Source organism: Lissotriton helveticus, chromosome 7 (assembly GCF_964261635.1).
Source record: "Lissotriton helveticus chromosome 7, aLisHel1.1, whole genome shotgun sequence".
Classification (NCBI taxonomy): Eukaryota; Metazoa; Chordata; class Amphibia; order Caudata; family Salamandridae; genus Lissotriton; species Lissotriton helveticus.
The window spans coordinates 1,864,215,002-1,864,230,439 of NC_136068.1; the positions used below are offsets into that span (position 1 = coordinate 1,864,215,002).

The 15,438-nt window shown below is 44.1% G+C and overlaps 1 protein-coding gene across 1 annotated transcript in view; it reads right to left on the reverse strand.

Moving 5' to 3' along the window:
• The window catches only part of LOC144767801 (DBH-like monooxygenase protein 2), a 240,718-nt gene that overhangs the window by 68,334 nt on the left and 156,946 nt on the right, over positions 1-15,438 (reverse strand). Inside the window, exon 7 of the mRNA XM_078651179.1 lies at positions 7,604-7,770. Coding sequence (XP_078507305.1) covers positions 7,604-7,770 — 167 coding nt within the window. The remainder of the gene's footprint in view (positions 1-7,603; positions 7,771-15,438) is intronic.

Genomic DNA, 15,438 nt, shown 5'->3' on the forward strand with positions numbered 1-15,438 from the left:
AGGAGTGGCCGTCCATTGGGTGAAGCAGGAAGGAGCATTGCGTTTCTGGAGTTTTTTCCATTTGTTGGTGGCTTTGGAAGTGGGGGAACGGAGTTTCAGAACAGGTCAGTGCTTTTCCATGTGGACAATATGACTTTGTTCGAGTTGATCTACCGGCAGCGGGCGAGGGATTTGAGAGTGTCACGTTTGTTGAGGAATTTCATGCTGCAATGTATGAGGTTGAATGTGGTTTTTCGAGCCAAGCATGTCCCTGGAGTGAATAATGACATTGAGGATGCTCTGTCTCGTTCGCAGTGGCAGCGGTTCTGGAGATTGGCACATGGAGCAGATCAGTGCAAGACCAGACTGCCGCCCGGCGTCTGTGCCTTGGGGGAGTGAGGGTGTTAGGCCTGGTGGAGAAATCTGTGGCAGACTCAACGAGGCGGAATAAAAGGCTGGGATGGGCTAAGTTCTGCTCCTTTATGGGATGGCAGCAAGAAGATGCAACATGTGGAGATCGTGCTGTAGTGGAGCAAGGGGTGTTACAGTTTGTATAACATTGTATGGACGAGGGGTTGTCGTCTGCGACCATTGTGGGGAAATTGGCGGGGTAGTCATTCTATGGGACTTTGTTTATTGGTTTTGACCCTACCAAAGATGTGGTAATAGGTAGGATGCTCAGGGGTTGGGGTAGGGAGTAGAGAGGGGAAGGAATGTTGAGGGAAGCTGTTACTGTTGATTTGTTGGTTAAGTTGGTTGAGGTCTAACCGTTATGTTGTTATGACAGTTTTGAGGTTTGTATTTTCTGCTTGATGTGGATGTTTTTTAGAGCTTTCAGGGTCTCTGAATTGCTGGGGAAAAGGGCCATAGGCGGCAGGTGGTATGAAGAAATCAGGTTGGATGCGGGTCGTCGGGGGATTTGGTTGGGTCAGTCTAAAACGGATTAGTTGAGGACGGCAAAGTGGGTATGGCTATGTGAGGCTGGTTGGGAGGAAGTGTGTCCGGTGGTTGAGTGGAGGGCATTTCTGGGTTCCTCGGCGGCAACGGTGGGTGAGATCTTTTGTCATGCGCCTGGGGCTAGAGTCACGGGGGCACAGTTGCTGGCAGTCTTGCGCGTGGCATTGAACAGGCTGGGGCTGAACGTGGCGGGATTTTGAACGCATTCTTTCCGCATTGGGGTGGTGACGGCAGCTGCACGGTTGAGTTGGTCATGGGACAGGATCTGGCAGATTGGCAGGTGGAAGTCTCGGTCTTGTGAGCGTTAACTCCGGAAGAAGGGTCCAGGTTCGGGTTTTGGGGTAATGTGGGAGCTGTGTTTCAGGATGTGTACTAATTTCTTTTTCTTCTCTTAGGTTGCGTGGATGGCCCGGGGTCAAGACAGTCAGATGGATTGTGAGGCATTCATTTGTGCACCGGGCTCCAAATTTGCAGAGCAACAGGTGTACGGCCGTAACCTGGGACTCGGAGTACAACAACATGAGGTGCATTGGTGGGGGAAAGGGTGGATGCGATGGGGGGCACTATTGCCCTGGCTCGTGAAGATGGTCCCACAGAAATGATGCCTGGATCTCTAGATAATCCATTTGGGGGGAAAATGACAATTCAGCTGTTGGGGTTGGCGCTCTTACAGCTAATGCAAAGAGACTTGGAAGTGATGAAGCAGAAATTATCTGGGACTTGTATTGCATGGACTAAATTTGCAAGGATTTGGAATGGGGTGATCAAGCAGTTGAGAAAGCTCCAAGGAAGTTGAACAGAGCTATGAGGGTTTTTTGCGAGGATAGACATTAAGGTGATATCGTACTCTGGACTATAACTGGAGGAGAGACAGCTTTTTAGGGATGCGTGTGCATATTTCAATACTAAGGAATGCCTTTATATGATGAAAGTGAGAGATGTAGTGAACGAGCTGTGGAATGAGGCAATATGGTGTCATAGGAATACTTGAAGGAATGGAGGCGAAAGATGCACAGTAGGTTCCCGGGGGGGGAAGGTAACCCCCTTAAAGGGGGTTCCCTGGTTGGCGGTACTTGAGAGCGGTGGGGGAATCACTAGCAGGCGCACCCACCTCTCATGGGGGGAGGAGTGAATGATGGGGGGACTGGAGGCATGAGAGTAATGCCAGGATGCTAAGAGAGATCGGAAGAAAGGGATAAAGAACGGAATGGGTCATGGAGTGGAATGGAAAGTGAGTGCGGAGTCCGGAGGGTATGAAGGTTGAGTTGATGTTGAGGGGGAGTTGTTGTTAATTATTGTTAGGCTGTGGGGTTTTAGGTTTAAACCTATAATAACTGATAAAACCCCACTGGAAGAAAAATAGCCCTTACCGGTGAAAACATATAAACACTGAAAAAACACCTGTATAACCACAAACTAAATGCCAATCAAAGAAAGGAAAAAGAGAGTGAAAGAGTCATTTTTTTCTTCCTGAAGAGGTCAATAACAAATTTAACTATATTATACAAACTAGCAGTAAGAAAGACTGGCTAACATTATTCTGCTTGAGTTTTGTTCTTTAGGGATGCCACTAAAATCTAGTTTCTTCTTCCTTTTACTTTTTCCAGTTTTGTGGCCTTTGGTCTAAAGATGCAGGGTTTAGTTTCATATTTTATGTGTAGTTTAATTATTTTATAAACTGAAGAGAATCAGGAAATATCAAACTCAAATTTGATATTTTGGCTGCATTTGATTCTTACACTGATATGTAAAATGGCTGGTTTCATAAAAATCTTTCCAAATAGGTGTCATCACATTTACCCACAGAGAATGGGTAAAAACCCTTAATACACCAGACCATAGTTTCTAGTGGGTCAGTATTGATAGTAGGTAATTTGCCAACACCTCAGGCTTTAAACATTCAATGCAAGGTATAGTGACAAGTATATATATCACCAAGCATCTGGGATAGTGGTGAAAACATGACACCAGACTTTTGGTAAACATGGAACGCAGTGTCACTTGTAATGCTCTGCAAAAAAGGGTCTTTCCAAGTTAACAAAGATTGGAGTGATATTGTTTGTATTTGCAGTGATTTCGCTATGTATATAAAAAAGTTGTGTGATGACCTGTCAAATTGATACCCGAGCTGAAGTGATTTCCTGTAGGAGATCCTTGCCACTTGTTAGATGGTATGCTGAAAGTATCTGTACAATCTTCAGAGTTAATGAGGGATGCTATTGACTTTTTAGTCCATTCTGGTGCACTGTTTTCTTATGCACAGGAACTAAAACGCAAATATTTATCATTTTGTGCTTTATGTAGCATCAAAGAAAGAGTCTTCCCAACTGTGTCCCTTAGCTGATAGTTCTCATCCCAAGGGGCTATGAATGGTGAGAGGGCCTTTTCACAGAAGTTTACATGGGAAGAAAAGAGCGAGCGCACATGACCCAAAGACTCACTGAAGAAGTATTGTATGGTGTACTACAATAAGATTAATTTGCAAAAATCTATTTGGACCTCATATACACTATATGTACACTGTTTATATACCATGTCCTCTCAGTGCAGAAAGCAAGCAATAATAAAAGCAAAACGTTCCATAAACACCGGAAAAACACTTTTTCTGTTGTTTTTAGTGGCGCGAAAATGTGTAACCACTGATAACAACTGTTTTTTAAGATATTGAAAACACTGAAAAAACCCCACCAGAATTTACCAAAAATAGAAACTGAAAACAGGAAAGCCTAATTATTGTATTTTGGTTGTTTATTTTTGTGCAGCCTGGTCCTAATTGATGGCATTTTACGCTTTAACCCCTTGCATGCTGATGACAGCCCCCATCCGTCATGCACTACGGCGCTCGTGTGCTGATGACGGCTGGGGGCCGTCATGAACCCGCCCACTCGCGATTTTGCCGCACAGGCGCAGAATCCTGTCAGCAGGCAAGAGGTTAAACATCAGTGTGGCCTGATTATTGCGCGATCTCTGTGTATGGTATAAAGAACTATTAATTGAAAAGAACAGAGAAACAGGCATCATCTGAGAATATATTTCTGATAAACACAAGTTGAAGAACATAAATGCAGCACACAGAAAGGGCTTTGCTCTCTTTCACTTGTTTCTGTGAGATATTGCTGAGAGGAGAGAAAGAGACTAAGGGGCTTATTTATGGGATTTTGGCATAGGGTTGCCCTACGCCAAAGTGACAGGGCAGGAATGCAGCATATTTAAGCAAAATGCTGTGGTAAAACTTGTTCAGAAAATATTTGCACAACCAAAAAAGTTAAGGATTTACATTTTAATGTAACCGTGAAAACTTTAAACTGTGATCACACATATTAAGTCAAGTCAAGAAAGACCCAGCGGAGTTAACATCTCCTGTCCATATAGCCAGGACATCGCGGCGATATGGATCAGAAAGCAGAATCTTTACTGCATGCATTACATTAGGGATATTACCACCAGTATCACACACAGTATAATTTGAATCAAGTCTCAAAAAAGACGCACAGATTTTGCAATACAGGATAGCGATATGTATGAAAATGCTTGATCTTTGGAGCAATACTCCAACATGAACTACATTTCCCTTCAAACCTGAAAACAAACACACACAAATCCATCTGACTTTGTTGTGACATAGGCACATTTCATGACGACCCATGTTACACAGGAGAATCTTCAGATTTGCACCCTACACAACCATTAATATGCAGGGTTGAGAGGACGCTTGTGGGTCAATAAGCCTATAGGCCATATGGTCTATGTAGGATGCATGACGAAGTAATCCTCCTTGATGGGGGAACTCTATTCCTGTTTTCATAATGAGTACAGTTTTTTCCTTTGTAGAGTGTGGCTTCAGGGCCCTCCCACCTGTAAGACCCTTTGGGTTTTAAGCAATCACCATCCAGGTTTTTAGTTTTGCTTTTGTTTTGTCTGCATGTTTTATACACATAGGTGCACTTTACACGTGATTGTATGTACCTAAGTGATCTCATCTTATCACTAAGGCATTGTGTGTCTGCTTTTCAACATGATATAAGATGAAAAGGAAAGTGTTTGTTCATGTAAAAATGACTTATGAACAGTAACCCATGTCTCTCTACCTATCTTCACAGATTTAAGGATGAGCAAAGTTCCCCATATATGGGTGGTATAGGCATGCAGAATTTATCACAGGTGCACAAACCATGGACTAACACACAAAGGTTTCCATTAGGATATAGGGCTGAACACCACCACCCACATGTCGGTGGCGATCCGCCCTACATCCTACCCCGCCCGCCACCCATTTCCCCCGCCATATTAGTATGGTGAGGGACCTCAGCAGACGAAAAGACCGCCCAACGCTTATCCGCCCGGCCTACTCGTCGACCGGGCGGAATTTTTTTTAATATGGTGGCGGTGTCTGCTAGACACCGCCATCCATATTAGTATGCAGGCAGAGAGCAGCCTTTCCACACAGTGCATTAGTACCATTGTAGCAGGTGCTGCTCTATGCACCACCTGTAGTAATGTTAAAAATGCATGATGCGCCCACCAGTGTGGCGGTGCATCCTAATCTCACCCACGGGAATGCCGCACATATGACAGGCGGTCCCGTTTTCCATCAGGATGGCGGGCAGACAAAATCCGCCCGCCATCTTAATCATGCCCACAGTATCCAGTTGTTCAAAGAAGTTGTTAGAGATCTTAGTCAATGGCGCTGAAGAAATCCAGCCAATATTTTTGTAGGCAATTTTTATTTGATGAAACTTGTCGACCCTTTTCGTACATGTATACTCTTAGGGCATCCTGTGTTGGCTATAACCTTGCAAGCATACCCTAAATAAAGAAGTACACAAACAATATATGGATCATCTTTAGGCAATTTTAATATAAGATTCTGTGTCGCTGTCAAATAAACAGAGCTCTACTAATCTACATCTTTGACCCCACCTAAACACTGTAGGGTAGTGGGTGAGGAACCAAGTATGGAGCATACCACCAGTGGTAGTGGTGGGTGAGGGTCCTTTAAAAAAACAATTAGGTTCCGCCTTCTCCCCATGGAAGAAAACATTTAGAGAGGCACATAACAAGACTTCTTTCACTCTATCTGAGCTTTATTTGATTTTTAAACCTGAGGCCAATCTTTATCTTTGCTTCTAGCTCCAAAGTTTTGATATGAGACTAATTAATTGTGCTTCAAATGATTATTGAAACCATGGAAAACTATGTAATTTCAGCTTTGTGTTATTCATCTCCACATTGTTTAAAAGTCATGTCCTGTGCTAGACTGTGACTCCCTCAAAAGACACAAATGAAGAGGTGATGATGATGTGTGTATTCAGGAGTATGGTGATTTCAAAATGATTTAACATGCGGACATAGAAGTAGAAATGGTCCAAATACAAATGAAGAAGCAATTGACCAAGTTAATCTCTTAAGAACGGAAGGACTTTATGGAGTAAAAATATAATAGGTATTGCCAGTTAAATAATTGATATGATTATTTGTGTGTCCCAAATGCCAGAATGTTTTAGTCTGAGATAAAGTGGGCTATGAATTAAGGTTTGGTCGAAGAAGCCCTTTCAGTTTGTTAGCTTATGATCAACACCCCAAAGTTGCATCTACTACTCACTGCAGAGAAATGTACCTAGAAATTAGAAATAGGGAATTGGAAGTTGTAAAATTATTTGAACATCAAATACTAGAGATTTACTGTACAAAATATCACATATGCTTCTTCATTGTTCAAATGATATGTTTTCAAATATATCACTGCTACTTATGTATTGCAACAGAATAATGGAATGCAGTCAAGACCTACATTATCTTTAACGTTTTAGTTGATGTCAGGAACAGTTGTTGTCAGAGTACCATTAACAACTTGTTCCAATTTTCCAGGTTTTGTCCAATCTTCTTCATTTAACTGCCACTATTAACTGCACTGCAAACTGCTAAATCACCATCACTACCTCAATCATTGATGTTTTTGAAGGATGCTTAACCTCAAAAGAGAGGATAATACTTTTTGAGATAATGACCCCACTTTTAATAATATTGTTTAACCCTACTTGAAATCAAAATCCATTCCACTGACCCACACAGGTTCATGATCTGTACAACGTTTTTGGTCAAAGTTTCACTTCCTGCATCTATAAAACGGAATTAGTGGGCCAGCAAGTTCCCTGGACCCTCAACCACTAATATGGACACCTGCAGACAGACAACAGGTGAAAGAGCTTAGTCTAAGCAATGGAAATATATAGGAGCTAAGGTAACATCCATACTGGTGATGACAATCTCTCCCTCATTATTAGTTTCTATGAATCACTGGTCATCAAACTGGTGAACAAACTAGTGAATACCCATTTTCTACCAGTTAGACAATCCCCTCATTAGGATTAATTTTTATGGTAGTTCACAATTAGCAGGTACACAACAAACACTAAAAACAAATAAAAATGAAGTGTAGGGAGAAACCTATTAAATGTCTCCCTGAAATATATCATCTTCTCTAAAAAAAGTGCTCCACTGAGGCTTTTGCCTCCTTCACATTGTTTTAAAGAGAAAAGTGGCACAATAGTTCCACTTGCTTTAGCAGTGTAATGGGGCTTCAAAGTTCTAGTATTCAAGTATGTTATCCTAAATATTCAGGATAGACAACAGACTTTGACTCAACAAATACATGGCATTTATTCACCTGATTGAAAAGATCCGTTTTGCAAATTGTGTAAAGGTTGAATGATTCTGCCTGTGGTGGGATGAAGTTAAAAAATCGTTCTGTAATCCCTGTTACTAGTATGCCAACATCATGCTCTCTTAGTGAAGGGGTGTAATACATCCGAATGCCAGAGCTGTCTATTTGCCCTGGAAGAAAAAAGAGATACAACACTTCCATTAATAACATTAATAAAACAGTTTAAAGACAATAACAGCAGAGTTAAGGACACAGAATCTCCCGGATTGTTTGTGTGTCACTGTTTTGATCACACCAATGTTGGGTTACCATAATTATTTTGGAATAACATCATTGTGGTCTGGTAAATGTCTGTATACCTATAGAGCTATTTCAGATGTTAAAATTAATTTCAGTTTGTTCTTATTTATTATCTGTATGTTTTTTCTGCTTATATATATTTATTTATTTTATTTATTTCACTTCTAAATCGAACTGTCGCCTAACAGGCATCCTCACTGGCAGACTCATAACAGAGGGATGGACAACACTAGTGACAATATAGGACTTTGGGAATAGCCAGGTTTTTAATCTCCTCCTAAACGGTAGGAGGTCAGTGGTTTGTCTGAGCTCGACCGGAAGAGCATTCCACAGTTTTGCTGCCACCACACCAAATGATCTGCCTCCTGCTTTGGCTGTCTTAAACCTTGATATCCTCACCAGTCTAGCCAAAGAGGAACGAAGGTTATGGACCAACACATGCCACGCAAATGTCCTTCGCAAGAGGACAGGACCGGAGCCATGAACGGCTTTAAACACCAGACAGAGCAACTTAAACTGAACTCTGTGTCTCAACGGGAGCCAGTACAACTGTGCCAGAGCCTTAGAGGAGGAAGACCTTGTAGGCCACCCCAGGGCTAACTTGGCCGCAGCAGACTGGATTAATTGAAGTCTGTCCATAAGATAGTTAAGGGACTCTAGCAGCAGCGAGTTACAGCAGTCTAACCTACTGAGCATGGTGCAACGCACCACCTCAGCCCGAGCTGGGGAAGGCAGCAAAGGAAGGATTTTCCTTAGCAGTCTAATAATGGCCAGGCAACCCGCCACTATCTTCGAGACCTGAGCCTCCAAGTTGAGATTGCTGTTAAACATAACGCCCAGGTTCCGAACCGCCTTCACTGGCTGAACCGATGGAAAAAGGTCAGAAGGCCAGAAGTTGCAAGGAAGAACAGATTGAACCCTGGCCCTTGGACAGTATAACACCTCTGTTTTACCTGCATTAAATTGCAGGGAGTTCGCCTTCAGCCAGCCCGCCGTATCTCACAGAAAATTATTGAATGCTTCCAGAGAAGTTGAATGATCTCCTTCCAAAGAGAGAATCAGCTGCGGGTCATCAGCATAATTAACGATTTTAATGTTATATTCTTTGATGACCGCAATCAAGGGCTTCATGTAGATGTTAAATAAAATCAGACTAATTGCTGAGCCTTGAGGAACGCCATGCAAGATGGTGGAAAAGGCGGATCGGTAAGAAGGTAGGGACACAGCTTGTTGTCAGCCCTGAAGAAACGACTGAAACCACCCAAGGGCCCTACCGGTAACCACCACCTCTCTCAGCCTCCCCAGCAAGATATATATATATATAGATCTATATATAGATCTATATATATATAGATATATATATATATATTCACTAAAAAGAAACATAGGTATTAGGTGTTATAGTTAGTTGGACATTTCACTCGTACAAAACCATTGAAATTCCCGCTTTATAGTTAGTTGTACTAACTATAACTCACTCACCCGCAAAACACTGCTAATGATGTCACATATTACATCATTCATGACATGGTCAGTGACATCACTGACGACATCATTGATGACAGCTCAAATAAGTGGACACCACGGGACACTGCAGAAGCTGGCCCGGGGGGTGGCGGTCCCCAGGGCCTAGACAAGGCTCCAGGAGGGGGGCCCCCTTCCCACATTTTTCAGAAGCCCCGGGGACCGCCACCCCCCCCCCGTTTCCAAATTTTTTAAACCCTGGAGTGGGGGTCCCCAGGGCTGGGGAGGCCTGAGAGCCCCCACCCATTTCAAAGAAGCCCCAGGGGATGGCGGTCCCCGGGGCTGTGGGGGACCCTGTGAGCCCCCCGCATATATTAAATTAGAGCCCCAGGGGTGGTGGTCCCTGGGGCTGGGAGGCATCAGAGCCCCTCACACCTAATGCTTTAAAGCCCTGGGTGGTGGCGGTCCCCAGGGCTATGGGGGTCTGAGAGCCCCCCCACCCATTTTAAACAAGCCCTGGAGGGTGGCGGTCCCCGGGGCTGCGGGTGGGGCCCTGTGAGCCCCCCACATATATTAACTAAGAGCCCTAGGGGGTGGCAGTCCCCAGGGTAGTGTAGGGGGATTAGGACCCCCACACTACTTTTTTTAATAATACCCCCGGGATTGGCTCCCCGGGGAAAAATTGCAATATTTAGCGCGGGAGACCGTGTTTCCTATTTTTTATATCGGTAGGATGTGTGGATCCTATGTGCATCCCGCAATTTAAAAAAAATAATACAAACATTTGGGCCCTTGGAGTCCTTGTGGGACCCCCTGAGCAGGCCTAAGGGGTCAGTGTGTGTCTACCCTGTCCACTTTTCGTGTTTTGCGGCGTTTGTTTTGGATTTCTTGTGCATCAGTTCTACCGAGACACAAGATGGCTGCCAACACTTCCTGATTTGGAGTGTTGACAGCAAATTAAAATACAGCTCTTGCACGGCAGGGTGCGTGCAGGCTGTGCTTAAGGTACGCGGACCCTCTGAGCTCATAGATATATACATGATTTTAACTGTCATTTTCTCAGGAACTACTGAACGGATTTACACAAAATAAGCAAAAGGCATGAGTCTAAACCAATGACTACCTCTTTACAAAATTTGGTGTTATTCCGTTCAGCAGTTCAGGCTGTAGCTGCGGCAGGTGTTTTTGGACCCCCCTTTTTTCTCAGCCTCCGCTTGATGAATCATCATGAAACTTTCAGAATAGGAGCGGACCGGAGCTGGACAATCGGCACCAAAGTTATTCAAAATAGAATGTTGAGGATTTCCTATGGATAATAGGTCCTAACTATAACTACCTACTGGCGACCGATTTACCGTGCGCATACCATGCATGTACGTACGACCTACGGTGCAATGTCTGTAAGTCATTCCGTGAGCATATACAACCAAGAAAAATTAAAATATTTTTAGATATTCATGAAGTGTATGTGTTTACATGTTGGGTGGCTCTAAAAAGAGCCCTTGTGTTTAATGGGAGATTTTAGTACCCATAAGTAGGTACCGATGCAGAGTCCAAAGTTCAAGAGGAAGACTCAGTTCCCCTCACCTTGTAAAATGTACAACATCTCTCCTATAGATGCCATGCATATTGAAACGCAGATTGTTATGGTAAATGGACCCCATTCCATAGTCTCGGAGAAACACAGAAACATATTTATTCACATATTTCATAGCTTTCTCAATCTGTGGACAAAATTTATTGGACCAGTTCCATTTTTGCCTTTGACATATATTAGAATTGACAAAGGCAGTTTTGGGGAAAAGTGACATCAGTTCTGTTAAGGTGTCCTTCATAAACATTTCCAGACCTACCCCAGTCAAAGTGCCTAGGTCATTGCCACCACAGTGCACAATTATGAGGTCAGGGTGTTACAGATGCATAAAGGATTTCACCAATGGTCTTTGTGAATTCCTTTCTGTTGTGCGTACCTTTCACTCCTAAAAATATAGCTGTGTCCCACAATCCATACTCTAAGCATCTTGAAGAGAGGTCTGTGTGCACACAGATGGTTTCTGTAAATGAAAGGGCAGTTTGAAGATTTTTTTTTCTAAAATGGTGGATAAGTGGACTTTTGAAAAAAGCAAAGAAGTGATTGGTTGTTTGAAATGTTTTTAGCTATAAAACTAGGGTGTAATTTACTGTTTTTGTTATTTATTGGTTAAGAAAAAGTGATAGAAATGAACATTACTTAAGGTAAGCTGGTATATTGAAGAGTCAAGCACACTTGCTGTTTTGATTTGCAACAATGTATGATGAACTTTTCACCTGTGTGCTCAGCTTGGTGTTCTCTGAAGTGTTTCTATGGTAACTGGCAGAATGTGGAATGGGGGAAGGTTGAAAGTTTTGTCAGGTGGAAAGGGTTAAAAAGTTCAAGTAATAGAATGTGTGTTTCATTTTGATTTAATGTGGGAATAAATGTGTTATTTATTTGTATATGTGTGTATATTGAGTGTGTAGATTGACAGGAAATGTTTGCTGTTTGCTATAGGTCTTCCTGACTCCCTAGGGTTGCTTAGATAGTTTTACAATGATCCCCAATGTCAAAATCTTTTTTCTTGCTTAGGTACGTTTACGGGACAACTTACAGTCGTGCGTACGGTCATGGTACGCGCACGGTAAATATTAGACTGTAGTACTAATTTTTTAAAAATCCCCGGGGACCCAATCCCCCAGGGTTTAACCCGGGGTCTTTCTTAAAAAATAAAAAAATAAAAAAACACGTGTGGGGACTGAAGTCCCCCCACACGCCCCGGGGACCGCCATCTCCCAGCCGCGGTACGTCTATTGGGGCATAGGGGCATACCCCCACTAGCCACACATGGACCCACCGTCGTGTCAAGAGGACACTAAAAATATTGCAATCATGCTCATGATCAATGATGAATTATAAGCGGCGCTACCCTCCGCCGCCGGGAATCCGGGACACACCCGACATATCCGGAGGGTGCAGGGGGGCTGGCCTGCTGCAGCTTGAGTGACATTCCACACACCCAGCTGCAGCAGACAGTAGTGCGCACTGTGCAAGTGAATATTGGGGCTGAAACTTGCCGGAGCATGCGCAAAAACTACCTGTGAAGTTCCCCTTAGAGAGAGGGACTAGGGGGTGCTGGTTTAGCCGGGCCGCACCCCCAGGGTTGCAAAGGGAGACTGGGCGAGTAATCAGTGTGCCCCCCTATCCAATCCTGGTACTGCATGCAGCACCAGGATTGGCTGGTCCACCGTGCAGCAGGGCAGGGCAATCCATTATTGGATGCCGCGCGTGGGTGGTGCAGCCATACTGCATAATGGCCAATCAATGTGTGACTTCATGTTAAGCCATGCAGTTATTGGCCATTTGATTTAGGGACGCACTCACCGAATCTTCTATCTCTGTAGCCTGGGGCTCACCTCGTGCGCAGGCAGCAGCAGACTCCCTCCTGAGGCGCCTCACCGTCACGACTTTCTGTGCTGTGCCTGTGTTGCTGAGTGTTATCGTGCTCTGCTACGCTCGTGTACACTACTACACACTAGATTAGTACGAGGTAAGGCCACAGTGCATTCAGTTTAGTTTAGTGTATAACATTTATGAAATTGGCCTTGACTTCGTAAGGAAAATGGCGGCATGAGGCTAAAAAAGAATGACTCAATGGTCTTTCCAAATAATTTCCAGCAGTCATTTCGTGGCCCTTTCATCGCTTGAAGCAATAGTTGGAAATGTACTCAAAGCAGACGGTGTGGAGCGATGCCTTCTTCGGGTCGGAACGGATTGATAATATTTCCTTGTTTGCGTTCCTCTCTCTGCTTCTCAAATCAAACCAATATTCCTTGATGGCTAACAAATGTCTGACCACATGTTCTGTACGAACTCCAACTCACAGTGCTTTGGCTTTGCCTTTTAGTAGATCGGCGTGTTCACCAGATGGCTCTGGTCAGGGCCGGACTGGGGCAAAAATAGGGCTGGGCGCCAACATCAAAGCTAAAAAAGGTGCGCCCTGTTTGGAAATCAAAGCACCTTTCAACTTCTTAAGACAGGCTGTATGAGTATTTTCCAAGGTATGAAAGACTGCAAGGAGGATGTGACATAACTGAAGGCAATCTATGTTTTAATATTAGGTTACTCACAGTGCATAAAGCTAAACCAAAGGTGGTGATGGACGGAGCGTTGACAATACAAGCACTCACCCCCAGTCAACTGATCTGGGTTTAATCCATCACCGTTCTTTAGCCCACTCTGCCACTCCAGTTCAGACATGGCCATATGCAAATAAGTCTGACCCTGTGCCTCATGGGAACAGTCCAGCCCGAACTGCCAAGCCATGCCTTTCCTGGACCGGAAACAAGCTTCCGAGGACCGGTTTCTGGCATTGCAGCCGTCTTCAGCTTTTGCTTGAATCCAGTGGCAAAGTGAGCAAGGGACTCACGTCTGAGCATACCCTGCCAACTTACGGCGAACAAAGCAAAACCACATTGGGTAAAGCAAAAACTCACAGTGCATACCCAATACTAGTCCCAGCTGGCAGAAGTTCGCTGAGAATGTGGGGTTTGCATGTGGGAATCGTGAAGCAAGAAACTAGCCTTGAAATCGTTTTTCTCTCACCTGAATTGGGAGGGTTGGACTTGGTATGCATGTTGTGTGCTTATACATACAATCCAAAGCATACTCATTTTTCAGGGCACACTCACTGCAAAGCAGACTCACACAGGAACGCATCCACACTAATACTGAAAGGTATGCTCACATTGAAAGAGGCACCCATATTGTAATGCATGCTCAATGCAGTTCAGGCAAACTCTTCATCTGCTAACTAACAGAGGGAATATAGCAGCTCTCATGGTTGAAATCCATGCCAAGGTATTGCCGCTGTTGTAAAAGTCATGATGGCATATACGATCACTGCCTTAATTAGAGCTTTTGCTGTCTAGTTGTTCTTACCATGGTGGTAGTTGTGGGTATTGTTGTCAGGAGCACAGAGAAAGCTCCATGGCAGGAAGAGAGAGTGTAACAAACATGTTTTGCATTGACCTGCAGTGCATATACAAGACCAGTCCCAGTTGGGAGATGTTCGCTGAGGATTCAGGGTTTTGCTTGTGGGAATTGGGAGGCGAGAGACTTGCCTTGAAATCAGTTTTCTCAGGCCTGAATTGGGAGAGTTGGCATGCATGTTGAAAGCTAATACATAAAATCCAAAGCCCACTACACTCACACTGCAAGGCACTCTCACAAAAGGCATGCTTCCACTAATACTGTAAGGCAGGCTCACATTGAAAGAGGCACTCATATTGTAATGCATGCTCACTGAAGCTCAGAGAAGCTCTTCATCTGCTAACTCACAAAGGTAATAGAGCAGATCACAGAGATGAAATCAATTTGCTGGTCGAAATCCATGTCAAGTATATCATGTTACATACAACAGGAAAATAATGGTTATAGTGTAAGCGAGAGGTGCTACTGACTATAAAGGGCAAGCACCCAAAACGAGGCACATATACCTAGAGACTCACACTGTCAAAATGCACTAACATAGGGATGTATGTCATTACGATGCGGTGTTTGCACCACGCTACCATTACAACGCAGTTATCACAACGCAAGTCGTTACAATGACTTGCGCTGTAGGCGCTGGACTTAGGAATAGCACGATTTACTATTCCAACTCCAGCCTACACAACAGTAGGGAAAGTGTTGGAATAGTAAATCTACTATTCCTTAGTCTCTAGCGCCATCCAGCGCAAGTCGTTGTAACGACTTGCGTTGTGATGACCACGCCGTAATGGTAGTGCGGTGAAAAGACCGCGTTGTAATGGTCGTCTCCCTTAACCTTGCAGTCTAGATCCACCAGGAGCAAAATCTACACTAATAGCCCATAATACAAGCCCTTACACAGCCAGGCTCAGGCATTGACCACCTCACCAGCCTGCCAGACCCTGCCCGGTCGCTGTATATTCCAGGCCGAGCCTGAATCGAGCACGGAGGCCGGTCCACTTGAAGTGGCATTGAAAGGCCAGTGCGCCTGCAGGCTGCCCCCCCAGAAGGAGGCCTGTGGCCACATTAT